Source organism: Drepanopeziza brunnea (assembly GCF_022702325.1).
Source record: "Drepanopeziza brunnea f. sp. 'multigermtubi' strain 214-2 chromosome Unknown ctg4, whole genome shotgun sequence".
Classification (NCBI taxonomy): domain Eukaryota; kingdom Fungi; phylum Ascomycota; class Leotiomycetes; order Helotiales; family Drepanopezizaceae; genus Drepanopeziza; species Drepanopeziza brunnea.
Genome location: NW_027094067.1, coordinates 3021745 through 3046348, shown reverse-complemented (window position 1 = coordinate 3046348; position 24604 = coordinate 3021745). Strand labels below are relative to the sequence as shown.

The 24604-nt window shown below is 52.3% G+C and overlaps 8 protein-coding genes across 8 annotated transcripts; 2 read left to right on the top strand and 6 right to left on the bottom strand.

Annotated features, from left to right (window-relative positions):
- Positions 1-1017: 1017 nt before the first annotated feature.
- L3040_003497 (uncharacterized protein) lies at positions 1018-3732 on the top strand (the record flags this gene model as incomplete). The annotated part of the gene is made up of 14 exons (XM_066154498.1): positions 1018-1088; positions 1214-1278; positions 1336-1449; positions 1505-1744; positions 1801-1896; positions 1953-2028; positions 2106-2292; positions 2350-2443; positions 2514-2641; positions 2736-2782; positions 2835-2934; positions 3003-3039; positions 3112-3364; positions 3456-3732. 14 exons carry the CDS (start codon positions 1018-1020, stop codon positions 3730-3732), a joined length of 1785 nt encoding a protein of 594 aa, XP_066012454.1.
- A 1039-nt stretch (positions 3733-4771) lies between these two features.
- On the bottom strand, positions 4772-7044 carry L3040_003496 (uncharacterized protein; the record flags this gene model as incomplete). Its single annotated transcript, XM_007293894.1, has 5 exons — positions 4772-5623; positions 5672-6253; positions 6302-6397; positions 6446-6535; positions 6589-7044. 5 exons carry the CDS (start codon positions 7042-7044, stop codon positions 4772-4774), a joined length of 2076 nt encoding a protein of 691 aa, XP_007293956.1.
- Positions 7045-7892: 848 nt separating this feature from the next.
- Positions 7893-8258, bottom strand: L3040_003495 (uncharacterized protein; the record flags this gene model as incomplete). Its single annotated transcript, XM_066154497.1, has 3 exons — positions 7893-7953; positions 8004-8063; positions 8119-8258. 3 exons carry the CDS (start codon positions 8256-8258, stop codon positions 7893-7895), a joined length of 261 nt encoding a protein of 86 aa, XP_066012453.1.
- Positions 8259-10398: 2140 nt separating this feature from the next.
- L3040_003494 (uncharacterized protein) lies at positions 10399-11403 on the bottom strand (the record flags this gene model as incomplete). Its single annotated transcript, XM_007293892.2, has 1 exon — positions 10399-11403. The coding sequence occupies one exon, from the start codon at positions 11401-11403 to the stop codon at positions 10399-10401; it is 1005 nt and encodes a 334-aa protein (XP_007293954.2).
- A 1356-nt stretch (positions 11404-12759) lies between these two features.
- On the bottom strand, positions 12760-13812 carry L3040_003493 (uncharacterized protein; the record flags this gene model as incomplete). The annotated part of the gene is made up of 2 exons (XM_066154496.1): positions 12760-13352; positions 13761-13812. The coding sequence occupies 2 exons, from the start codon at positions 13810-13812 to the stop codon at positions 12760-12762; spliced, it is 645 nt and encodes a 214-aa protein (XP_066012452.1).
- A 1914-nt stretch (positions 13813-15726) lies between these two features.
- Positions 15727-16684, bottom strand: L3040_003492 (uncharacterized protein; the record flags this gene model as incomplete). The annotated part of the gene is made up of 4 exons (XM_007293891.1): positions 15727-15888; positions 16091-16280; positions 16401-16452; positions 16546-16684. The coding sequence occupies 4 exons, from the start codon at positions 16682-16684 to the stop codon at positions 15727-15729; spliced, it is 543 nt and encodes a 180-aa protein (XP_007293953.1).
- A 1284-nt stretch (positions 16685-17968) lies between these two features.
- L3040_003491 (uncharacterized protein) lies at positions 17969-18238 on the bottom strand (the record flags this gene model as incomplete). Its single annotated transcript, XM_007293890.2, has 1 exon — positions 17969-18238. One exon carries the CDS (start codon positions 18236-18238, stop codon positions 17969-17971), a length of 270 nt encoding a protein of 89 aa, XP_007293952.2.
- A 2743-nt stretch (positions 18239-20981) lies between these two features.
- Positions 20982-22495, top strand: L3040_003490 (uncharacterized protein; the record flags this gene model as incomplete). Its single annotated transcript, XM_007293889.1, has 2 exons — positions 20982-21049; positions 21103-22495. The coding sequence occupies 2 exons, from the start codon at positions 20982-20984 to the stop codon at positions 22493-22495; spliced, it is 1461 nt and encodes a 486-aa protein (XP_007293951.1).
- Positions 22496-24604: the final 2109 nt, after the last annotated feature.

Genomic DNA, 24604 nt, shown 5'->3' with positions numbered 1-24604 from the left:
CTCCGCTTGAGTATCTACTGCAACAGATTCTTGAGTCTCCAGCTTGTAAACCGTCGAGGTTTCTGTCTGCCCTCCGTACGTGCACTTATCACTTCGGGCCGTCGGGCAGTCGGGCAGTCGGGCAGCCGGGCAATCGGCAATCGGGCAATCGGCAATCGGGCAATCAATCAAATCTATTGCTGGCTTGTCGGTAAGAGTACAAGAGTACCGGTACTTACCAAAATTCAGGATGAACATCCTCATAAGATTTTCCCGGCTGTTATTTTGAGGTCTTGTTCCGAGATCCACAGGGCGTGCTGGGATCAAGCAACAGTCCACTCTTAGGTAAAGTAGAGACCTTGCGGAGAAATTGGAGAATCCTCCCGCTGCCCTGCAGGGTACGCTGGTTTGGTGTTTACAGATTAGATAGTTGTAAATACGTAAAACCCTTCTACAAGTACTACTACTTCAAAGCAATAATTCTGGCCTCAATAACAAGGTTTCCCGAGACTCTTATCTCAAGCACGCCATTGGACCAGATAGCCGCTGAACTGCAGAGGAGATATGTGTAAAATTCTCCGAAATCCAAATGCAAAGAGACGAACTGCGGCTTTGTAATGATGAAAGAAGGAACGGTATACAGAGTACAGTGGTGGTAGGTGCGGAACTTGGCGAAGCTCGCTCCACTCCGGGCACGTTGGTAAAAGTCTAAGCGAATGTCAACATTGACCCTAAACCCTCGCAACAATGAACCAAGCCTCGCGATCCCCGATACAGCAGGTGACGCGATTAAGAGATAGGAGATCGAAATAGTGACCCCATACCAAGAGGCCTTGCTCATGCTGGGGTGGGAGTGGCATGTCGCCTTGACGCAGATTGCGTGCGGACCCACCGAATTCTGCGCAACCGTGCATGCGTGCAGCGTGGCAGTCTTAAATTCACACGGCGCGCTTCGTCTTATTTACTGAGATGCCCCCTCCCACTGCGGTTCTCAGCTCAACTAACTCCCCAGTTTCGAATTCACAGCAGGCTGGCAACATGGGGATTCGTTCCTCCTTGACGGACCGGAAGGGGTCGGCGACAGACAGTCCTCCTGTCGAGAACGTCATGTAAGTAACCATGATCCATCCCATCCCATCCCATCACCGGTAGCAAGCGATACACCCCTGGTGGCATATCCCCCTCCAGCTTCCTCTTTCGAAATCCGACGTGCAGACTACTAACCTCTCTTTAGCCGTGAGGGAAACCTGGACTTCACAGAAGAGCGAGGCGGTAATAATTCTGGCCCGTCGTACCAAGGCATGCTGCATCTCTCTCCGCATTTTGGTCGGCACAGCACTAACCCAACATGAACAGAGGCATGCGGCGCGCCTGTCGAAGCCGAATCCCCCCTCGGATACGAAGTCTCGTGGTGCACCGTCATCCTGCTCAATGTCGGGCAGATGGTCGGCACCGGCGTCTTCTCCACACGTAACGCTCTTCCCTCCCCACTTCACTCGCGTAGGTCCTAATCATGTGTGCACAGCCGGCTCTATCTTGAGAGGAATTGGATCCGTCGGCCTGAGTCTGGTCTACTGGGCCATTGGCGTTCTCATCGCCATGTCGGGATTGTGCGTGTATCTCGAACTCGCTTCCTACTTCCCCAACCGATCAGGAGGTGAGGTGGTCTACCTCGAGCAAGGATGGCCGCGACCCAAGTACTTCCTCCCGACAGCCTTTGCGGCGTTCAAGGTGATCTTCGCCTTCAGCAGCAGTAATGCGATTGGTAAACCAGTACCGCCCTCCCTCTTCCCGGAGCTCTTCCTCTGACCCGGACTACAGTTCTCTCCACGTATGCTTTCCGTGCTGCAGGAAAGGAGCCTTCGGAGTGGCAGTCCAAGGCTGTGGCCGTTGCGGGATATACGGCTGCTACCTTGAGTAAGTCAATGTAGCCAGCCTCACGCTTGCATCTGCCATATCTGACTCTTGTACAGTCGTCACATTTTCGAACAAGTATTCGCTTTGGTTCGCGAACGGGATCACCTGTGTCAAGCTCTGCACCTTGCTCTTGTATGCCTCTTTCGCATCCAGCTATTATTTTTATTTTTATTTTTCTTTCCTTTGCCGGAATCGCTAACAGTAAACAGCATCGGCGTCACCGGCTTAGTGGTTCTCGCAGGCGGTGTCAGCTCCGTGCCCGACCCTGGGTTCAACTTCCGCAACGCGTTCGCGGGAACTACCAGCGAGGCCTACGGAATCACCAACGCTCTGGTACGGATCAACTTCGCGTACGTAGGATGGGAGAACTGCTTCAACGTCGTCGCCGAGATCAAGGTTCGCGAGATCCCTTTCCACCAACAAGGAACGAAGTGCCTGTACTGACTCTGCCAGAACCCGATCAAGACTGTGAAACGGGCTGGTCCGATCTCGCTCTGCTTGGTCGCAGTGCTCTACATGCTGTGCAACATCGCGTACTTCGCAGCGAGTGAGTTATATGCCTCCCTTCGTGATATTGCCATGCATCTATTCCGTTCCGCGCTGATGGGGTCCGTCAGTCCCCAAGCAAGAAATCATTGAAGGGAACACGATTGCTGCCAGTCTGTTCTTCTCCAAGGTCTTCGGTAGCGGATCCGCCGCCCGCAGCTTCAACATCCTCATCCTCTTGAGCGCCTTTGGAAATCTCGTAGGTGGAAAGATTCAGTTGCGGCCGACATCCCTCCTCGTCGCCTCCACAGATCAATTGAGACGGGTCGCTGACTTGGACTTCCTGCTTCTAGGTGACTACACTCATCGGCCAGGGTCGCATGATCCGTGAGTGTGGGAGGTAATGGCATCCTGCTCCCTCGACTTCCAACCCTCGACTGACATTCCTGTAGACAGGGTGTTCTTCCTTTCCCTCGATTCTGGGCATCTACTCAGCCGTTCGGCACGCCACTGGGCCCCTACTCCCTCAAGTATGTAGCGACGATCATCATGGTAAGCTTTCTCCCTCCCTCCCTCCGTCCCAGCGCAGAAGAAGCTCAAGACTGACCCACGCTCTCAAGATCCTCGGCCCTCCATTCGGAGATGCCTTCAACTTTGGTACGTCGCTTCGCTCCTCATGTCTCTCCAGCCCGGATGGATCCCGCCCGCTAACACTGCCAACCCCTCCAGCCGTCGATCTCGCATCGTACCCCAACGCCGTCTTCGGCTTCTTCATGGGTCTGGGGGTCTACACGATCCGCCGCCAGCGCAAGAAGATCAACGTCGGGCGGACCGATTTCCGCGCCTGGGACGCCGTCGTCCTCTTCTACATCGCCGTGCAGGTGTTCCTCCTCGCCATGCCGTGGGTGCCGCCCGCCGACGGCGTCAACGGCGGCAACGTCTCCTTCTTCTACGCCAGCGCCATCCTAACCGGAATCGGCCTGTACGCTCTCTCCCCCCTCTCATGACAACCCTCCTCCAATTCCCACCGTGCCCTTCTTGCTAACTCGATGCTTTCTTTGGTGGTGTTGTAGGCTGGGCGTCTGTGCGCTGTACTACTACCTCTGGATCCAAGTCCTCCCCAAGCGCCGCGGCTACGAGATCCGGCAAGAGCTCATCGTGCTCGAGACGGGCGAGGCGACGAACAACCTGGTCAACGTGCCCATCTCCCAGCTGGCCGAGTGGGACCGCACCCACGACGTGGCGGGCAAGAGGTACCCGACCATCACCGGCGTGCAGCTGAAAGGGGAGGAGAACTCCGAGGCCTACCAGAGGCATGTCAAGGAGCAGGTCGTCGAGGCGAAGGTATAGTGTAGTGGGGGGGGAGGGGGGAGGAGGAGGATGGATAGATTAGCAATAGATTACAATCGAACGATCATCGAATGACCTCTCGCGAGCAAAATCTCTCGGGGGCGGTATAATGAACAGATAGACACACAGATAGACACACAGATAGACAGTCAGATAGATTGACAGACAGATAGATTGATAGACACGAAGCAATCAAGCTGGGCTAAGCCAGGGCATGCTCGCCGGGAGATGTACAAGTAAGCGTTGGAGACGGCCCAACCTTCTTCTTTTTCCCGTTTTTTCAAAAGCCGAAAGTCAAGCCATACACACACACCCACCCTTACTCACACGCGCGGCTGAGACGCATGTTGATGCCGGCAAGTATGTAATGCAAGAAAACAGGCACGACACGCGGACTGCCGGGTAAAAGGTGATCGGTCCCCCCCCCCCCCCCCCCCCCCCTGGTTTGCGTATAACGAGCGTAACAGACAGACAAAGAAACAAACAAACAGCTTTCGAGTTCTCTCGGTTGAAGTACCTGCCTGTAGTATAGTTGAACGAACAGTCAGTCAGAGAGAGAGAGAGAGAGAGAGAGAGAGAGATGTGCTTAACCTACTTCTCACCTCCTCCTCCTCTCAGCTAGCCACCACCACACGGGACGGGATGGAACGATACCCGAACAACCCCAGCCAGTCTCGAGCTGGAGTTGAATTGAAGCCGTCCCCAGGAAACTAGCAAAGCAAAGCGGCTCGCGAGAGTGCGTCCCGGAGAGAGGGATTGCGGTTCTTAAGCTACAGCAATTTCACAATATCCTCTTCCAAACGTGTTCCGTCTACACAGACGAACGTGCAAGCATTACAACCCGATAGTTTAGAAATGTGGCATTCTTGTATGCTCTAGCCACTCATCTTCGGTGCACAGCTATATTAGGTACAACGGCCTTTCGATTCAAATAAAAACGGGGTAGCGGACCGACTCTAGTCGTACCCAATGCTCGCTCCGGTCTGTACACCAAGATCCCTCCCGATATCGTCCCGAAACGCAGATGTTTATCACTAGACTAGACGCCGTTCACCATGGGCACATCCTCCGCAATACCAGCAACGATGCCGAACTGACCGCCGACTCCAGACCAGACAAGCTTCTTACCCCGGACCGCAGAGTTATCAATCCACTCGGCCTCCGAGACATCATTGCTATGACCCTGTCCGGTCTGATAGTTTCCGCTGAATCCCCACGAGTATGCCTTGCCGTCCGAGTCGACAGCAATGCAAGTGTCGGGTCCCGATGAGACTTGCACGCCTTTAATACTAGGGAGAACAAGAGGCTTGATCAAGTATCTCGCCTTGCCTGCCTCGTCGAAGAAGAGGTGATCCTTGGGCATCTCGTCAACCTCCATACCACCCTCATTGTTGTCAACGCGGCCCCACACCAGCACCTGACCGGAAGTAGTGCAGGCAATGGAGTGATGAGCACCACCAACGATCTGCTTGATGTCGTAGCCATCAAGGATATCGACCTTGGTAGGGGTAGCGATAGAATTGCTGTCCTGCTCCTCCTCATCCTTGGAAATGCCCGTCTGGCCGAATGAGTTGAGACCCCAGGAGTAGACATCACCTTTGTCGTCGACTGCGAAAGAATGGTAGTCGCCACAGCCGACCTGAACAATTTTCTTCCTACCAAGGCCGAACTCGCGGGGGACGAGCGCACCAGCGGCAGTCCGAGCGACGACGCGGCGAGCGAGCTGGCTCTGCTCTCCGGCGCCCCAGGTGAAGACTTTGCCCTTCTTGTTGACGGCCAGGACGTGGTTGGTTCCAACGGCCAGCTTGACGATCTCCTTGAGCTCTGGGATGAGCATGGGTGTGGCAGCGGTCTTGACCTTAGGGGTGAAGCCAAGGATACCGTCGTTACCCTGAGGTAGTTAGCAGTGAATACATGTTTGAGGAACAGGGAAACTTACTCGGAATGTACCCCAGCCATAGACCAAGCCGGTATCGGTGAGAGCGAACGAGACACTATCACCTGCGGAGACAGAAGCAAATATGGTGCCCTCAGGGAAGTGAGCTGGGTCAACCGCCTTGGGAGTAGCCTCGTTTGGGTTCAAGCCAGAATCGTCATCATCATCTGAATCTGAATCCGAGTCGTCGTCTTCAGCTGGGAGATCGACCATCTTGCCTTCGTTAGGGGTCTCACGCCCGAGGGCACCTTGATCGTTGACACCCCAGGTCAAGATCTTGTTATCTCTGGTGAGAGCAATAGTATGCATACCACCAACACTAAGTTGTACAACGCCGACATCCTTTGCAGAGAGGAGTAGGTTGAGACGAGGACGGGTGACATCGATGACCTTCTTGCCATCTTCGCCCTTGCGAGCACCGAGTCCGAGTTCCCCAGCACTGCCCTCGCCGAACACGAAGGCATCCAAGACTTGGGTAGGAGCGGTATTGAGTATAGGCAGGGCTTTCTTGGGCTTGGGGGCAGCAACCATTCGCGGAGCAGGGGTTTTCTTGGGGGCGGCTTGCGCCTTAGGAGCAGACTTCTTCTGTAGATCGATCAGTAGAAATTCGCAGAAGCGCAAAAGTGAACTCACGGTGGCTGTTTCGGTTGTAGCCTGGGAAGCAGCCTTCGCCGGAGCTTTCTTGACAGCAGCAGATTTCTTTGGGGCAGCTTGGGGAGCGGGTTTTTCCTGGAAACTATCAGTGTCTACCTCGCAGATGGGGTGGGATCAGCCTACATCAACCTCTTCTTCAGTATCTGAAGCTTCATCTTCCACGAGAGCCTTGACGTTCTTCTTTCCAGCAGCTCTGCCTTTCGGCGCAGGCTTCTGCGTGATTTGTCAGTGCATACCCAAACGAAAACCACCAAAGGTGAACTCACAGCAACCTTAGACGGAGCCTTGACCGGGGCTTTCTTCACAGCAGCGGCCTTCTTGGGCGCGACTTTGGCCATCGTCTTGACTCTCTTTGGAGCAGGCTGGTCCTCAATATCGGACTCGGCAGCTCTCTTCTTAGCTGAGGCCTTCTCGGGAGCAACAGCTTTTGTGGCGGGCGCCTTGGACTTGACGGCGGGTGTAGATTTCGCAGGGGGGTTCTTCTTCGTGGCAGGCTTGGACTTTGGTTTGGCAGATCCTTCAGCGGGCAGGATCTTCGATCGCTTGGATGCAGCTGGAGCTTCTTCCTCGATCTCGGATGTCTTGCGCTTTGTAGTCTTGGTAATGGTGGTTTTGGTTACGGTCGAGACGGCCATGGAAGCCTTTCGTGCGGAGGGGACTTGACTCGCCTTTGCGGGAAGTTTGGGGATGGCGGCAGCCTTTGTGCCTTTTTTAGGAGGCATGTTGTTGTCGGGGGGGAGGGAAAGGGTTTTTTTTTTTCCTTCGCGCGAGGCGAGTGGAATGTGAGCTGAGGCGGGGTGAAAGTATGCAGAAAGAAGTGAAGTACTCAAGTATTTCGTGTGTGTGTGTGTGGTATTTAAGGAGCGATCGATGCACGAGGCAGATCAAGAATGGGCAATGGATGGTTGTTGTAGTGAACTTGAGTGAAGAGGTCGAAGGAATGGAAGAGGACTGAGCTCGAGGAGTTCTCGCGACGACGCGATAGACTAGCGCCATAACCCCAGTCACAATAGCAAGGCCTGTCACGTGATACTGATGTGCACAACAACAATGACGACATTGGCGAAAACTCAATATCCTCAACACCTCACAGTTCATGGAGGGAAAAAACCCCGGGCTGGCAGGTCAGAAATGGAATCGAAGATATATCTGACACCGAGCTCAGGTCTACTGCTTAGTCTGACGAGTATGTATATATATATATATATATACACACACACATATATACATATATACCTCTGCTCCGCCGTCACTGGACGATCCCAACTGACACAGCCAGCCTCCATCGTGCTTCATTCCTAAGCAATGTTCCGTGACCCAGCGTATGATCGATCTCGCTCCAATATTCAACCACGTCGCTCTCGGCCGCCGAGGATATCATGTTGTACTTCCTATGGAGGGTGTTTGACTACAAGTGTACACATCCAGAAAGCGTGTCTAGATAGTCGTGCACCAAGCCATAGCCCCCCTTTTCAAACCCACGACTTCCTGACTATACGCGATGGAATCTGGCGCGAGATTTTGCCTTTTGGGCGAACAGACGACCAAAGATCTTTTATCTCGGCAGAGACTACTGCTGCTTAGCCACGGCCAGCTTTGCGAGCCCGAAGCTCTGGTTGGAAAATGACCTTCTGAAGCAGGATAAGTCACGATGCTCACGACCCAGCGGTTGAATTCTGACCTCGAACACGCGCCCTTAGCCGCAAGCGTAGAGTAGAGCCCGCAACTTGCCGAGTTGATGCTGCCAAAGCCAGCTTGAAGCTTGTCGCATAGAAGCTAGGGTTGCAATCGCAGACAATCTCCCAGCTGGCAGCGACATCTGCAGCGTCTTCTTTCCAGTGACTGAGCTCGGATGCTGCAATGTGAGAGAGGTGAGTGAAGCATACTCTTGCCAGAGAGTTCGGTTCCTCTCCCGGCTTTGCAAAGCTCCATCCATGTTGATGTCCTGGGATGGTCTGTGTCATTTGCCGTAGCCTTTGCGAGAAGCTACAAGTAGCATGAGAAAGACCGCAGAAGGCTCACGAGAGGCATTCATAATGGGTTTGATATCGCCGCTGAATATCGCACATAGGCATCTCCAAGAGAAGATAAGGATAGACGTTAACTTGTCTCAAGTGGAAACATCGCGACTCTTCTTCAAGACATTGCTGGATGCACATCAATGGAGACGACCATCTCATCGCAAGCGGAGACCTTATACGCAAAGAGGTTGTTCACGTCAAGCAAATGTAGGGTTGGCACGGAAAAGACTGCTTTTGCGAGACCAATGGAGAACAGGAACAGGTCTCGTGGTGCGAGAGAGTGAAGTTTGAAGAAGTGTGCATTGGTCAGATGGTAAGCCGTAACAGAGTCCGAAGCTTCCAGAGCCCCCTTCTCTCTTCCTCTCTCTTACGATCTCTGATGCTGAGACAAACCCCCTTTTTGCTCTTGCATGCTAGGTATATCGTTGACATCGTTCTCCGCCATAGGCGCTCCCCAATACCACCATACCGTATCCGACCGCACTGTCGGCCCGGCTCTCGCCTCAGTGCCGACACGATTAACCGCACTATGATCTGTTAGCCCCCCTCTGATAGCAACTCGAGTAGTCGAGAACAAAGTGGTTGTCTTGCGCATTTCACCCTCTAATAAACTCGCTTAGCATTATACAACTTTAGACGCCATCAGCACAGGAATCTTACACCAGCGTGAGGGTTGTCATTACCACCAGACGAGTAACCATCGCCGATCCTATTCTCACAATTGCCACGAGAAGTTGTGAGTATGCGCACAGTATATTCGGCATGTTGCGCGCGGTATCAAGTTAGCTACGGCATTGAGATCGATTGAGAGTAAGTAAATAAAAAGACGAAAGAAACTTACGCAATACTGGTGCTTTCCGGCTAGCCCAAAGAGTATATACGGTACTAATCGTCAAGAAACACCTATCGTACGAAAGTACTATCATAAGAAAGTAGCTAAGGGGATTGCTTACGCCGCGGAGTTTAACAACGCAACGTTAAACCAGCACACCGCTGCAACACCTGTTTTCCGTTCGCGAAACCTGTGCCATGGCAGCCAAAGACGGCGAAAAAAACAGTGAATGGCATTGCACCTTGCAAAGCCGACCACGGCGTCATCTTCCTCCTCCCCTACCTCCCCTCCCTCCCAACATCCGCCCGCTACAACCCGCTACAACTCACCCCCGCCCAAGCCCAAGAGGTGCCACCACCAGGGCCACAGTCCACCATCAGCCATCCACCATCCCATCCACCACCCTTTTTTCCCACCACCCACCATTTCCATCTTCGAGAGACAAAGACAGCACCTCTCTAGCTCCCAAGCTCTCCCGCTCGGGAACTTTCTTTGGCTTCAGCTTGATTTCCGAGCCCCCGAACCCCAAGTCCCAGCCCGCGCATCTACTGACCTGACCTGACCTGACCTGGCCTGACGTGGTGGATGGATGGATGGATGGGCTGGCCACATACTGGGTAAAAACCGGAGGGGGAGGGATATCTCTGACAGAGAAAAAAGGATCTCTCATCTCGTGCTCGTCTACTGCGTAACGTAAAGGATGGACATGTCATGCCGAGAGAGAGTCAACATCGGGTACTTTCTTTGATTCCTAGCAGCCGGGTCTTTCCATCTTCCGCCCATCCCCTCCTCTCGCTCATGAACATGAACATGAACATGAACATGAACAGCTATAGTACAATACAATACAGTACAACATGCATGAGGTAAGTGAGTGAGTAAGTGAGTCCTGAACCCAAACCCTCCTTTCCTTCATCCAGAAAAGAAACAGGACAGAATAGCGAATGAATGATGGATGATGGATGATGCCCTTTCCCAAAAGCCTCTAAAGCCTCCTTCGCCAATACTAGATATAGATAACCCGTCTACAACTACACCTCGATGTCGTCGCTCATTCCAAACCCACAAAGGCATCCGACCGATCCAAGTCCAAGCAAGCATAATTAAATCATGAAAACAACCGCTCACTCCCTGCTCAGCAGAGGATACCAGGTGCGCAGACGCAGACGAACAATCCGCCTGGGCGATCCATCCGCCCGCGCGAATGAGCCTCCGATCGATCATCAATCTCGTGGCCTCTTCGGTCGGAGTAAGCCATCGAGGCCGTAAACCGCGTGTTCGCTCATCAGCCGCATGAACTCGTCCAGCTCACTTTCCAACAGACGCGATTCGAAGAGGATCCCGAAATCAAGCACAGCGATGCCCTCGGCGGGAAGTGCCTCGAGAATCTCGTGGACCTGGATGGGGAATGGACGAGGGGTTTCGGCACGGAGTGCTCCCCATGGGAAGGTTGGGGGTGGAGGAGGAGGAAGAATAGGAGGAGGAGGAGGAGGAGGAGGAGGAGGAAGACGGAGAAGACGTGGATGACGCCGTGGTCGGGGTAAACCGTCGCTTCCCCGGTCCGCGTGGGCCATCAAGATCTGCCAGAGTCGTGCCCTGTTTCCGGCCGTGAAAAACGGACCCGGGGGGAGCCTGAGCTCCCAATCGGCAAAGGGGGTACCCGAGGAAGAAAGCGCCTCGAACACTTCATAGACGCGCAGTAGCCGCGGAGGAAGCGGTGATGCAGGAGCCAGAGCAGAAGTCGCAGCCGCCAACGCACGAAGCGGCAGTGAGCTCTGCGATGCAGACGACCTTTCCCAATGCTGGTCTTCCTCAGCCCATGCCGTCCTGCCCGCAAGCCTCTGGAGATCGGCCTCTACCTGTTCCACCTCATCGGTATTCCAGTCTGCCATCGCCAGCCTGAAAAGGATATTCTTTGTCGTGGGTACCGGTACTGCCTGGGCAGCGGAACCCGCGGCCGCTCGCCATCTCGATCTTGCCCGCCGCACAGCCGCGCGCCGTGTCGCCACCATCGCCTTCACGGCCAGCGCCCCCTCGGGGCTCTCCATCCTCTTCTCGCAGTGGCGGCAGAGTGTTGGCACCAGTTCGGGCTGGAGTTGCGGTGCCGCTGGTGCGTTTTTAGGATGCGCTGCACTAACCGTCGTTTTATCGACGATCCAATCACAGAAGAGGATCTCGGTCATCTCGACACAGCCGCAGTCAAAGATGCCCAGCTTCTCCGTACACATGTTGAGTGGCCGAGCTGGGGGCGATGAGTCTGGCTGGGGGTCGTTTTCACAACAACGAGATAATGTCTTGGCAGCTTAATAGAGAGGTAGTTGTTCATATAGCGATGAGGGGATGCAAAGCATAGAGACTGTATAAAGTTAGTTTTTTTTCGTCCATTCCCTTCGAAGGCACACTCGCCTTGGCTCTAAAGATGGGTTTTTTTTGGGGGGGAGATGTGGATGTGCGTATGGAAAGACGGAGAATGTTTAACGGCCGTTATGTGATAGCAGCAGAGGAGCATTAGCCGATCATCTTGTCGACTTGCCTCAAGTGCCGGACGATCGATCTGGATCCGAACCGGCACGTCAAAGAACGTCTCGTAGATAGACGATCGATTTCCAGAACGGAAGTCACGACGGCGCGTGAGCGGCAGCCGCACGTTCGCCTATTATTAGCATTAGCACTAGCACACGTAACATTTGTTCCTCCTGGATCGAAAACGTCAAGATCATACAGTCATTACAGCCTCGGTGGCACATAAATGACCTCGAGGCAGCGTTTGACGCAAGCTGGCTAAAGAGCAAGCAAGTACCAAATCGCTCGTGAAGCCGACTCTTACAAGAAGAGAGCAATCTGATCTAATCACTCTGGCCCGCTCAAGGTTATACTACGAGCACCAGGCTGATCCGCCAGTTGGCAAGAGCTAGCAAAGCGCTCGGCGGGTTATATACTTCAAACATGACTACGACATCTTCCTATCAACCGCCATCAGTCCCCCCTTCCCCCCGAGCATTCCTCATACACATACCTAGAGAATCTCCAATCCTTGCTCCTACGTTCCTGCTCCGATCTTACCTAATCGCCAGTTATGAACTGTCCAGTGGCTAGCGACACGACACTGCTCTTTCGAGACCAATCAATCGTCCTTGGGAAAAAAAAAAAAGAAAAGATCGTTCTCAGATGATCAGCTGATACTCGAGAAGGCTTGCCCGTTTGTCGTTTAGATACCGGTAGGTTAGTCAGGGGCGCCTTTTTTTGGATTATATATGGCGTATACCTACCGTTACTTACCTAGGTACTACTTGTCTATTGCAAGGAAAAAAGGCATAGCTGGTAGGGGACAGGGGCATGGGACAGGCGATTTACTTACTTACTCCACTAACAGCGGGGGACAAAAAAAAGAGAAGGGAAGTATGAATGCAAAGGCAAAGGCAAAGGCAAAGGCAGAGGCAGAGGCAAAGGCAGAGGCAAAGGCAAAAACAAAAGCAAAGTTTCGTGTCACAGCTTTTTATTGTCAGCCTGTAAACTATCTCTCTCTCTCCCTCCTCCCTCTCTCTCTCCCTCTCTCCTCTCCCCCCTCCCTCCTCCCCCCTCCCTCAATATCCCCCATCCACATAGTCCCCCGGCAGCTCCCCGGTGCGAATCAGCTGCGCAACGGCATCGCTCCGGGTGGTGCCGTCCTCCCGGTCCGCGGCGTGCTTCTTGCCCTTGCGGCCGTGGATGTTGTAGCGGCGCGTGTCGGCGCGGTTGTAGGCGCGGGCCCAGTCGGCGGGGGCGATGCCCAGAGGGGGGTTGCCGCGGATGAGGCGGAAGGGGTAGCGGTGGTCGTCGATGGTGGCCGGTTGCGGGGTGGGGGTGTAGGAGGGAAGGATGGGGGTGATGGGGTAGGTGGTGGTGGTGGTGGAGGCGGAGGCGGAGGCGGCGGGGGCAGCGGCGGCGGAGGCGGATGCGGAGGCGGATGCGGAGGCGGCGGCGGCGGCGGCGGCGGCGGCTGGTGGTGGTGGTGCGGCTGCTTCTCCTGCCTCTCCTGGTGGTGCCAGGTCCTCGGCGGCTGGTGCTGATGCGGCGGCTGGTGCGGCGGCTGCTCCTCCTCCTGCTCCTCCTGCTCCTCCTGCTGGTGCCAGGTCCTCGCCGGTGCCTGTTGCCAGGGCGAGCAGGCCCTGGGCGGCGGCGTTGACAGCGGCTTCGGCTTGAAAGCGCATCAGTAACAATCCCATACTAATCAAACAAACAAAACAAACACCAGCAGGCAGGATCTTTATAGAAACCTGGGCATGTTTTGGTTGTTCTTGTTGAAAAGGAAAGGTGAGTGCGTAAGTGGGTGAGAAAGAGAAAAAGCGGGAATTGGAGTATGAATAGAAACAGGAACAGGATAATTCTCAGCGGCAGACAGAGCAACCCTCCCTCTGTGAATTTGTATCAAGAGCAGAGTGGAGGTTTGAGAAGGGGAGTTAGTAGGTAGTAGGACTTGTCGCGTAGAAACCTCGGCACGAGCCCGTCAACAACAGTGAAGGCTCATAGCCGAGGTTTAGCCTAACAGCCTAGAAACTCGGCTATGTATGTGTATGTTGTGTATGTATGTATGTGTGTAACGTACCAGCAAATGGTCCCAACGGATATCTCTCAGCCAAGCTCTTCTTGTCCGCCATCTTTCTTGTGTATGCTACGGTCTCCTGGATCTGACGTGTTCTGCGTGTGCGTGGTAGCTGGCAGGTCTATTCGTTTTCGTTATTCATTAGCAGATGCTGCGTGTTGGAGATTGGATCGATCTTTTGGGAGGAGGGGAGGAAGGGGGAAGGGGGAAGGGGGGAGGGGGGAGGGGGATTTAACTAATCAGCTCAGGTGTTACTTACAATGAAGCAGTTGTAGGGTGTTGTGAACCAACTGATATCTTCCTGCGGGACGGCAGTAAGTCTGGTGGGTTCTTCGAGCGAGAAGTTCTTGCGCTGGGTCTTCTTCTTGATCTGGTAGAGGGAGATGGGGTATGGGTTCTTGCTGTTCTGTTGGTGGATGGAAGAATAGAAGGGTGGAAGAAGGGTGGATGATGTGAAGGGTTTGGGGTTCGATTGAGTTGAGTTGAACTGAGTTTGGGTTGGGTTGGGTTGAGTAGTGAGAAGTCGAGATCAATTGGTATCTCGGTCTAGTTTCCCGCTAGCGCCCCAGACTCGGAAGGCTAGGGCTGACTTGATTTGGCCAAGTGCACGCGCGGTACGGACCGAAGAAGGAGGAGGAGAAGAAGAAAAAGAAGGAAGCTAGATCTGTTGATCGGCGGAAGCTCAAACCTTTTTCTATCGAAGTGTAATTTAGGTAGGGAGGTAGATAGACAGGTCTAACGCGCAGCAAGATCACCAAGTAGGCCCTACAGATTCCCAATCACGCACTACAATCTCCTGCAATCAAACCCGCAGCGAAAAGCCCTCAATTCCTTCCAATGGGATATAAAAAGAGAAAGAAAACGAAGATGAAAAACTGTCCCGAGTCTTCAGACTTGCATTTAACTTCTAAAGACATACATGACTAGAACCCATATACCGTTTCCTCAAAAAATCTCACATCCCCCCCGTTCCTCACTTTCAAAAAACATATGATTTCCCTCACTCCTTACCCCTTTACTGCTTCCTTCGTCCAGCTATGGCTCGCCGACGGGTCGCCGAGTGATCTATAAGTAAGCCTGACCGGTTTAGCAAACCTATAAACAGATATCTTGCGTACAGCAGCTCCTCCTCCTCCTCCTCCTCAACTTTCCACCTCTTATTCCATTCCATTCCGTTCCAGGCAGGGGAGTAGCGCATAGCCAGCAGCTAATGGTGTCGTCGCAAGAGGGCCAAGCTGAAATATTTATATCCAAACTTGTATCGAGAATCGCGACTAACGAGATGGTTTCCGTGATCGATCAGAGCAGAACAGGCAGGTACCCGAGAGTGTGCAACCACTCTCTGCAGATCAGATTAGCAAAGCAAAGAAAAAGCTGATTGGTTGGTAGGGTAGGTGTTGGTGTTGGGCGTGCGCGGATGCATGTGAAGTCGTTGGATTATTTGGGACAGGTACGAGTACGAGCACGATCCTGGATTAGCTGAAAAGGGGAAACCATAGAGCAAAGCGGAGCAAATTCCACCTTGAAATCGTTGCCGATTCACATTCTAATCATATTCTGAATCCGAAATACAAAATTTGCACTAGCATTTGCAAATTTTTAAATATATATATATATATTTGGAAAATCATCGATCGATTGATTGATAGATAGCGCCCCCGCGCATCCTTCCATATCCGTACTGATCACCCCGTACGATCACCTCCCGGCCCATCCCATCCTCGCCCGCGAGCACCCGCATCGTTCGAGCCGACGATAAGCTATCAAAGGCAGAGAGCGAGTCCCCAAGCCAAAGCAAAATGCAAACCCACCTCCGAAGAAAAACTGCGAGAAAAACAACGCGTGCATATGCTTCTCCAGCGTCCACTCCCTCACCTCCTCTCTCCGAACATCAAGAACGAAGTCGAGGGTAGAATGGAGGGCCGAGCTTATACAGTTGCGGTCTGGAAAAAGGGTGTTGAGAGTCTATCTAGAGATCGTTGTCACCGGTGGCCTCCTGGGCAGCCTTCTTGGCCTTCTTCTTGGGCTGAGGTGCGCCTTCTTTCTTGCAGTGTACCACGAGGCGGGTCCAGGACTCCTCTTTATCCCATTCGAAGCCGGCGAGGACAGGGGTTTCGAGTTCATCGTCGGCCTGTGAGGGGAGGAGGAGGGAGGTGTCAGCTTGTGATGTGGTTTATGGAATGGGCGTTGGCGTTGGGGAGAGGTCACGGTTACAGGAGAGGTTACAGGAGAGGCTACGAGACAAGCTACAGGAGATGTGGGCAAAGGTGGTAGGTGGCAGGTGGCAGATGGCAGATGGATAGATGAAAAAGAAGAGTGTAGACGAAACACACCTTCTTGCGGAACTGCTTGTAGATAGCGTCCAGCGCATCCTTGATCGTCACACCTCTCAGATTCCGCGCCGTCACCTCCAGGCCGAGGGGGAAGTGCAGATCGATCTTCTTGACGGGGGGCTCGGTGAGCATCAGCTTGAGGAAGGCCTTCTCGGGGTCGTCGATGGACATGGGAGATTTGTTGATGCGCCTGTGCGAGGGAAGGGTCAGTAGGTGCTCTATGTTATCGGCTTCTGCTTTTGGTTGGGTGGGATTTGGACATGAAGAGTGTAATGGCAGGCAGAGGAGAGGTCGATAGGGGGCGCCGCACCAGTTCAGCTTCTGCGTCTCCTTGGCAATCAAGAGCTCCTTGCCCTCCTTTTCTGTCCTCATGTTAGCTTCTCAATTGTCTCTCCAAAAAGGCAAAGGAGGAGAGGATAGAGAGAGACAGAGAGAGAGAGAGATCCCACACCTACCTAAATCAAGAATGTTGAACACGCCGGGGACACTCGAGCTGGCTCTCCGCTTGGTCTCCTTGGGCGGACTACTCGACAGGCCTTGCACGGCGGAGTCGACCTTTGTCAAGGGGACGGGGGCTGCAGTTTCTGTCGCCATGATGTGAAGCGTAGTAGAGATGGAGAGAGGAAGTCAAGAGATGACAGAGGTGATTGTTGATGTTGATGTTGATGTTGTTGTTGTTGTTGTTGTTGTTGTCGTCGTCGTTGAAAGAGAAGACGTGTGAATGGATAAGAGAGAATGAGAGAAGAAGAGAGAGAGAAGAAGGGAGAAGAAGAAAGGGAGAGGAGAGAGGGTTTTGAATATCACGGTCACGGCCGACACGTGAGTGAGCTCGAGCGGGGTAAGTGGTAAGTTAAGGTGAAGTGGAATGTGAGTGAGGTCAGATCAGATGAGATCAGATCAGATCAGTGTTGGGTCAAAGTCAATCGAGTGAGTCGCGTGAATCAAGTGAATGGAGTGAACGGAACCGAATCGGGCACCCGCGAATCAACTGATGGATGTCCGACCAACGATCCCCCTTACAACGAATGGCGTGACTGCTCCTGCTACTTACTGTACTGTTTTTGCCAGGGCTTTCGCTTACGCAAGAGCTTCAAGCCAATCGGATAGCAGGATGCATCATGGCAGTCGTGACCCCACTTCCCTCTCAGTCTCACATCGACATCATCCTCAGCTCCTTCCCCCACCATGTGGCGGGGATTCGGAAAATCCGGGGTCCGGGGTAGTGGGCTCGGCTACGGTAGAAAGTGGGAGGGAGGGGGAAAGGGAGGGTAACCAGAACGGATGAAAGGGAGGACGAGACCAACCAACCAACCAACAAATTAATACACGAGAAAAGAACGAATATCAGACACGAAAAGAGCCAATTGGGCCAATCACATCAAGTCTGATTGAATGGGGTTAGATGGTATTGAATGGCCTAGTAAAAGAAAGGGTGCTGCCATAAAGGCAAACAGGGGGGGGGCATTAACGATCGTGCCAGCCGGTGCTCACATGATCACCGTAACGACACGGCCGTGTCAGGAGGGTGGGGATGAGGATGGCGGGGAACAGGAGGGAAAAGGGGTCGAGGAAAAGCGAAAAGAACTAATAATTTGCTGACTAATCTAAGTTCTCGGGGACGGTTTTCAGATCGGGAACGGTCTCTAGTTCGGGGACCATCTCGGCACCGTTCCAAAACGGTCAAAACGATTGTTTTCAGCATCTACTCATTCTCACTCTCGGATATAAACCGGGGGTGATCTCCTAGCTATGCCAACCTCTTGGGACCATCTTTAACAATCAACCGTTATATATTCTTCTGCTCCCGTGGCCCTCCTCCTCGCTGACCGCCTTACGGTGGCCGTCTTGCGAGGACGGATGGAGGATGGCATCGGCTGTTCAGACCCCATATCCTCCCTCGCTCGGGGTGATGACTCTACCTTCCGCGTCGTCCCAGGTCCCGACCACCGTGTCCGAATCCGAAAGGTCTGCATCGGACTCAGCCATCCCTTCTGGCTCTCCTGCAGCCTTCTCGTCCTGATGCGAAACCACCAAGATGTGGGCAGCTTGCATCACTTCAGCGTCCGGCGGTTCTGCGTCCGCAGTGGCGTGGTGCCGAGCGGGCCCGTAGGCGAGGATCTCCGCTACGAGCAACTCTTGAGAGTCCATGGCGATGTGAAATGGATATCTGCTCGGTGAGGTCGTGTATTTACCGGTGCGTGCGGTAAGTAAAGGCAGGGACGTTGCTTTGTAGCTTGATGTTTGCTTGTAAGCTGATCGAGACTCGAAGGGAAGGTTGGGTTGCGATCGATGGCGAATGCTGTGGATATGGCCCGTAGCGATTGTAGGTTGGTAATGTGTGAGGTGAGGAAGATCGAAGTTCAGAGAGATTGTTACTTGGTAAGCTGTGAAGAAGATCGAGGTTCAGAGGAATGGCGGCTCTATTTGTACCTTTCTGCGTCGCGCTTGGGCTGGACTCCATTACCCAAGTCACTGCATCACTACTTTCCATTCTAGCTGTAATTGGAAAAAAATTACAGCAAAAATTCAGACTAGGGTGTTGGAATAAGCTGGTCCTGCTTATGTACTGCAGTGGACAGCTAGTGAGCGATGAGACAGAGAAGCTTCACGATGCATAGGTACCTTAGCTACCAAAGAAGTCGACGAAATGATGACTAACCAAATGCCCAGCAGAAGCGTGCACATTTGAAAGAACTTCTACAATCTACATTTCAATACGATGGAGGCGAAAACCATGCGGGGCTGTTACGGTCACATTTGCAACAGGCAGAGAAGGCGCGACGGGATAATGGGAAAAAAATACACCCAACTAACTATCCAGATCCATCCATCGCGCTATGAATTTTTTCTGAGGCCATATCAGGATCTCACCCCAGGTGTGCCTGTATACCACAGAACTAGAGAGAGGAGAGCTCTGACCAGCAGGCACTAAGGTAAGCTGCGGTCCCAAATTTGAACCAGTTGACCATTCGCGGCTGTCGGCTCTATAGAAGTAATTTTGCACGTCAAGATCTACTGCGATATACATCTACAAGCCCATGCTAGTATACAGTCATCCTAAAGACTTTTGATTACTTTTTGAAGGCTGGGATGCTCTCTTCGTCATTTCATTGGCAAGTGACGGGAGGGTGGATACTTGGTACCATTGAAAAGCTCACCCAGCACGGCAGTCACAGCAGCCACACCGACGGTCCCGAGAAGAATGTCATCTTGAGCCTGATACGGATCTTTGAATCAGCACATCCATGCTTTTTCCATGATTGACTTCAAGGACACCGTAGAGTCGACAAGTACGCGCCTCAGTGTATTGGATAAGAGGAATTGTGCAGAAGTTGCTGCGTATTTCTCTATCCCAGTGAGACGATTCTACCAGCCCATTCTCAATATCCGCATACAAACAAACCTTCCAACAGTAAGAAACCGACGAGTATGAAACCTTTGCGTCGACGAAGGGAAGAGCGTTTCCCGGATTTCAGGACGGATTGTCGTCTGGCCCCGAACAAAAATTTACCGAGAATATGTTTTGCGGCTGGACAACTGCTTCGCCGGGTATACCCACGCGCGATAGTCTTGTAGCCACCTGGGACTTCTGGCGGTCTGTTTTCAACGGATAGGTGGTAGTGTCGGGTTCCGGAAAATTGATATGGTGTTTTTATGAATTTCATGTGACTATTACTAACAGCTCGAGGTTTAGCGTGGCTTAATAGGCTTGCAAGTAGACGCTTATGCTTGCAAACATAAAGGTGAGCGAGGTTGTTATCATCAGTCTTATACATATAAGAATATTTACGATCGAATTTCAGTACACCATCAAAGAGAAACAGCGCCAATCATGCTAACTACAGAGCCAGATGTAGACACTATCAACTCTGCACACAAGATCCTGCTTCAATCTGGCGACTTATGACGTGGAAGTCCGGATGTATGCGTAAATTCACACTTGGCTTAGATACCTGTCGCAATATATGACTTCGCTATACAGGATTTCAAAAATCCCTTCTCGCGAATCCAAGATCTATGAGGTGCGTGCCCTGATTGGATGAGTCTTCGCGGACGATGCGGATCTCAAGCAGACGGCCTGCACATCAAGATTTCAGAAAAGCTTTTTTGATATGCTTGCCTCTTCTGGTGGTCTCTTCCTCGCTTAATTCTATGAGTGTTAATGCCATTGTATACTGATAAGGGACGAAAACTACCGCATAGAAAACATACCTTCCAGCTCGTTTGCTAGAGCCTGAAAGTCGATCTACGAGATTTAAGATATCGTCTCGATTTCTCAGGCCGTCCGAAATATACCGGTTAGGAAGTACCAGGTGGAGCTCCAGCTCTTTTCTCAGCTTCGACAAGCGCGATTCAAGCCTTACAGAGTAGAGTTCAGGTACGGCATGTTAGACCTGAGACAGGTATGTAATATAGGCAAGAGAAATAGCAGGATTCCTTACACTCTGAACTTTGGATGAGGGGGGCTCTTGATTCGGTTGTAAGTATTAACTAAGGAGAAAAGTGTAAGAAAGTTATGGTCGTAGTAGTAAGTAATTGCTGCAAAGTCTGGATCTGGGGTGTGTCTACAGTAGTAGATTGAGATTCGGTATTCTCATTCTATCATCATTCTCGAGACACACCCCAGGCGGAATCGCTACCGCGAAGTGCGGAACCGCGGAACCCCAGATTAAGTACGAGCCGAGTGAGAGCTTAGTGGGGCGGGGTAGCTTTCCGTCTCCTTTGATTGTGAGCAAGTCAACATCACCATCACCATCACCATGAGTTCGATTTCTTTTACGAATGCGACAAATCTTCAAAAAGTCGCACCAGCAGTACACATAAAAACGTACTATCATCTGCGAACCACTTTCACCCCAAAAACACCCTATACTTGACCCCAACCGCAACGATGCCGGCCACGAAGTTCAGCACGCTCGAGAAGTACAAGTACCAGAACGGTTTTGCTTCCTACCACGAGTACGGTCTGCATAATTTTATAATTTTCTCTCACAATTTCTAACGGCTGGCAGATCTGAAGCTGTTGAAGGTGCTCTTCCCATAGGAGCAAACTCGCCTCAAAAGCCTCCCTATGGCCTCTACGCAGAGAAGCTTTCAGGAACAGCCTTCACAGCCCCCCGCCACGAGAATCAACAATCATGGCTCTACAGAATCATGCCCGCAGCTGCGCATTCCCCCTTCACTGCCCGCGAGACTTCTACGTACAACACGAATCCGGAAGGGAACAAGCTACACCAGATTCCCAACCAGCTGCGGTGGGATCCTTTTGACCTGGACGAGACGGTGGATTGGGTACACAGCTTGAAGCTGGTAGCTGGAGCTGGGGAACCCACCTTGAAGTCTGGAATAGGAATCTTCATATTCGCTGCGGGCAAGAGCATGGACAAGAACCAAGCATTTTACTCTGCAGATGGAGATTTTTTGATCGTGGCTCAACACGGAGTGCTTGATATCCAAACCGAGCTTGGCCGACTCCTCGTCCGCCCTAACGAAATCTGTGTTATTCCGCGCGGGATTCGATATAGAGTCGAGCTTCCAGAAGGTCCAGTTCGTGGATACATACTCGAGCTATACCAAGGCCACTTCCAGCTCCCAGAACTCGGGCCCATCGGATCCAACTGCCTCGCCAACGCCCGGGACTTCCAAGCTCCAGTAGCCTCCTACGACGAAGCCCCGGAAGGAACCTACACGATCCTCTCAAAGTTCAACGGCCACCTCTTTGCTGCCACCCAGACCCACACCCCGTACGATGTCGTGGCCTGGCACGGTCTCTACTACCCATACAAGTACGACCTAGGCCGCTTCAGTGTCATTGGATCCATCTCCCACGACCACCCTGATCCTAGTATCTTCACTGTGCTGACAGCACCATCTGATCACGTCGGTACTGCCATCGCCGACTTCGTCATCTTCCCCCCTCGCTGGCTCGTGGGCGAAGATACATTCCGTCCCCCCTGGTACCACCGCAACACCATGTCCGAGTTCATGGGCCTCATCACAGGCGACTACGACGCGAAGTCCGGGAAAGGCTTCCAGCCCGCAGGTGCGAGTCTCCACAACGTGATGAGCGCTCACGGGCCTGACGCTGGCACGCACGCGAAGGCGTCGAATGTGGAGTTGAAGCCGCACAAGGTTGGAGAGGGAAGCATGGCGTTTATGTTCGAGAGCTGCTTCATGGTCGGGGTCACGGAATGGGGGCTCAAGACGTGTAGGAAGGTGCAGGAAGATTACAACGAGGAGAGTTGGACGCCCTTGAAGGCGCATTTCAAGGTGACGGAGGGGATGAAGAGGGTTAGCAATCGTGCCGATGGTCAGCTTGAGGGAGTGATTGATATTGCGCAGAGTGTTCATAGGAAGGGGGTCGGGAATGAGATGGAGGCGACGCAGTTGCCGCATTACACTTAGCTATTCCAGATACATATCGACGGCTGCCCCTGTGGTGAATCTGACGTATCACGTTTTTCCAGGCGCATCCCTTCCCTCTAGCCTTCTCATCTCCGCTGGCTGGCTCTTCAAGTAAACTCCTGACCTTGAAACATCATTCTATCAAACACGGAAGCGCATCAGGCCTTTACTTTGATCTTTCTTTCCCGCAAAATATGCTCATAAGGTGCTAGTTGTGATTATTTGCGGTATACTTGATTCTATTATGAGGTTGGTGGCTTGAAATGCATAGAGATAAAAATACGTGAGCAGGGCTTCAGGTAATACTTTCACCTCGCTGTCGGTGAAGGGTTCTCCAGATACGGTACGGCGGCACAAAGGTACATACACGCTCAGATGTTGAGGCATATACTTCCACCTCAAGTTCCATACAATACTCTCTACAAAAAATATCTTACCCAACTACCTAGCTTCCTCAAGATCACTCAACCCCGAAGATGGCCTCTTCTTGAATTTGCGTAGTGGTTTCTGATGTGCAAGAGCAGACCTGCAATGCACATCGCAGTAACCAGTCTTATAACCCTGTACCGCACGACAATTTCAGTAGTATCAAAAACCAATTCACGTAATCAAAATTTAATCCGTCAAAATTGAATCCGGGAGCGAATGGTATCCTGCTTGTGTCAGGGAGGGAACCTCTGAAAAGCCCGAGATCTCAGCCGGGCTCGCTTTCGCAGACGTAGCGCAGCCACCAGAGGGGGGCAATACCGTAGGATCGAGGCCGCGACCGTGGCACCGCCCTCGACGACGACGACGACGACGACGACGACGACGAGCTCATGACAAAGCACCGCGCCGCATCTGCACGCCACCTTTCGACGTGAGAAGGATGATCGATCTCCTCCGCCATCAGTTCGTGATCTTCTTTCTATGATCCTTTTTGACTTTGTTTCGTTCACTGATCGATGAGAAAAAAAGAATCCCTGGCTCTCGCGAAGAAAAGTCTTTGCTGTCGATCAGGTCTTTGCTGCCGATCAAGCGATTAAAGAGGGGATCGCATAAGGAGCTGTGAAAAAAACATGCTTCCGAACGCTGGCTTATGGGGCTTATGTGCCTACTTCTAAGGGGGAAAGAAGAGTGGTTCAGAGTCTCGCCGTATCCTTCGTCTATTCCCTGTTACGAGCACGGTGTTTTTCTCAAAGACCAGTTTCATGAGTTCGTTCATAGGAATTTCCAAGCTGGCTCCCCCCCGCTGGATCATTCTGGCGGGTTGCACTAATCGGTGTCCTAGAGCCGAGAAGGCGCAGGAATCCCTCTCCAAGGTTCCTCTAAAACGACATTGAATGTTGGAAAAAAGGGTATTCGCCTACTTTGCCTGTATAAATAGCGAATGGTTCTCTCCTCGATCTTGCGCTGGGATTGCGGTGTGACATTGGAAGTGAGAGCGGTACTCCCGTGTCTATGTTTCATTGCGAGGTAGAGAGGACTTACTACCGTATGCTTCTGGAGAACACGGCTGGGCTTGGGATCCAGGCTTGCATTCTAGAGGGCTGCACGGGAGGCTTTGTCGGTGCCGCTGGTGTTTTATATAAGGTCCGCGACGCATCATCGTGAGAGGAGAGTGTCCTCCCTTCTTCTTTCCTCACTCAATTCCCTCATTGGACTTCTTCACAATCGAGGTGTTGCTAGGATATACTACGATCAAGATGCGATTAGCGGCAGCTTTTGCTATTATTAACAGCTTTTTGATCTACCCCTGAGCCAGATCTGTGGGCTATATCAAGACAGTTGCTGATATGCGCTAAATTCCGAGTCTAGACTGGTAGCAGTACATTTTCGAAAGGAGGGAATACAAACGACAATAAAAACACGAGCGACAGCACTGTAATCGCAGTCCAGTTGCTTTCTGAGGACGAGATGATAAGTACAGAAACAAATCTATACTTCCATGTAAAAGCGCGTAACATTCCGAAAGTCACGGAGAACCTGCAGTCTCTGACTGATGCCTCCTTGCGTTCCCCGACAGTATGCTTTGGAGCGCATTTGAATACAAGATACCTTTGGCTACTATCTGACTCTCTAAGAGCCGCTCGAGTGCCCATATCTCTAGGCTTTTCCACGATGGCTCTT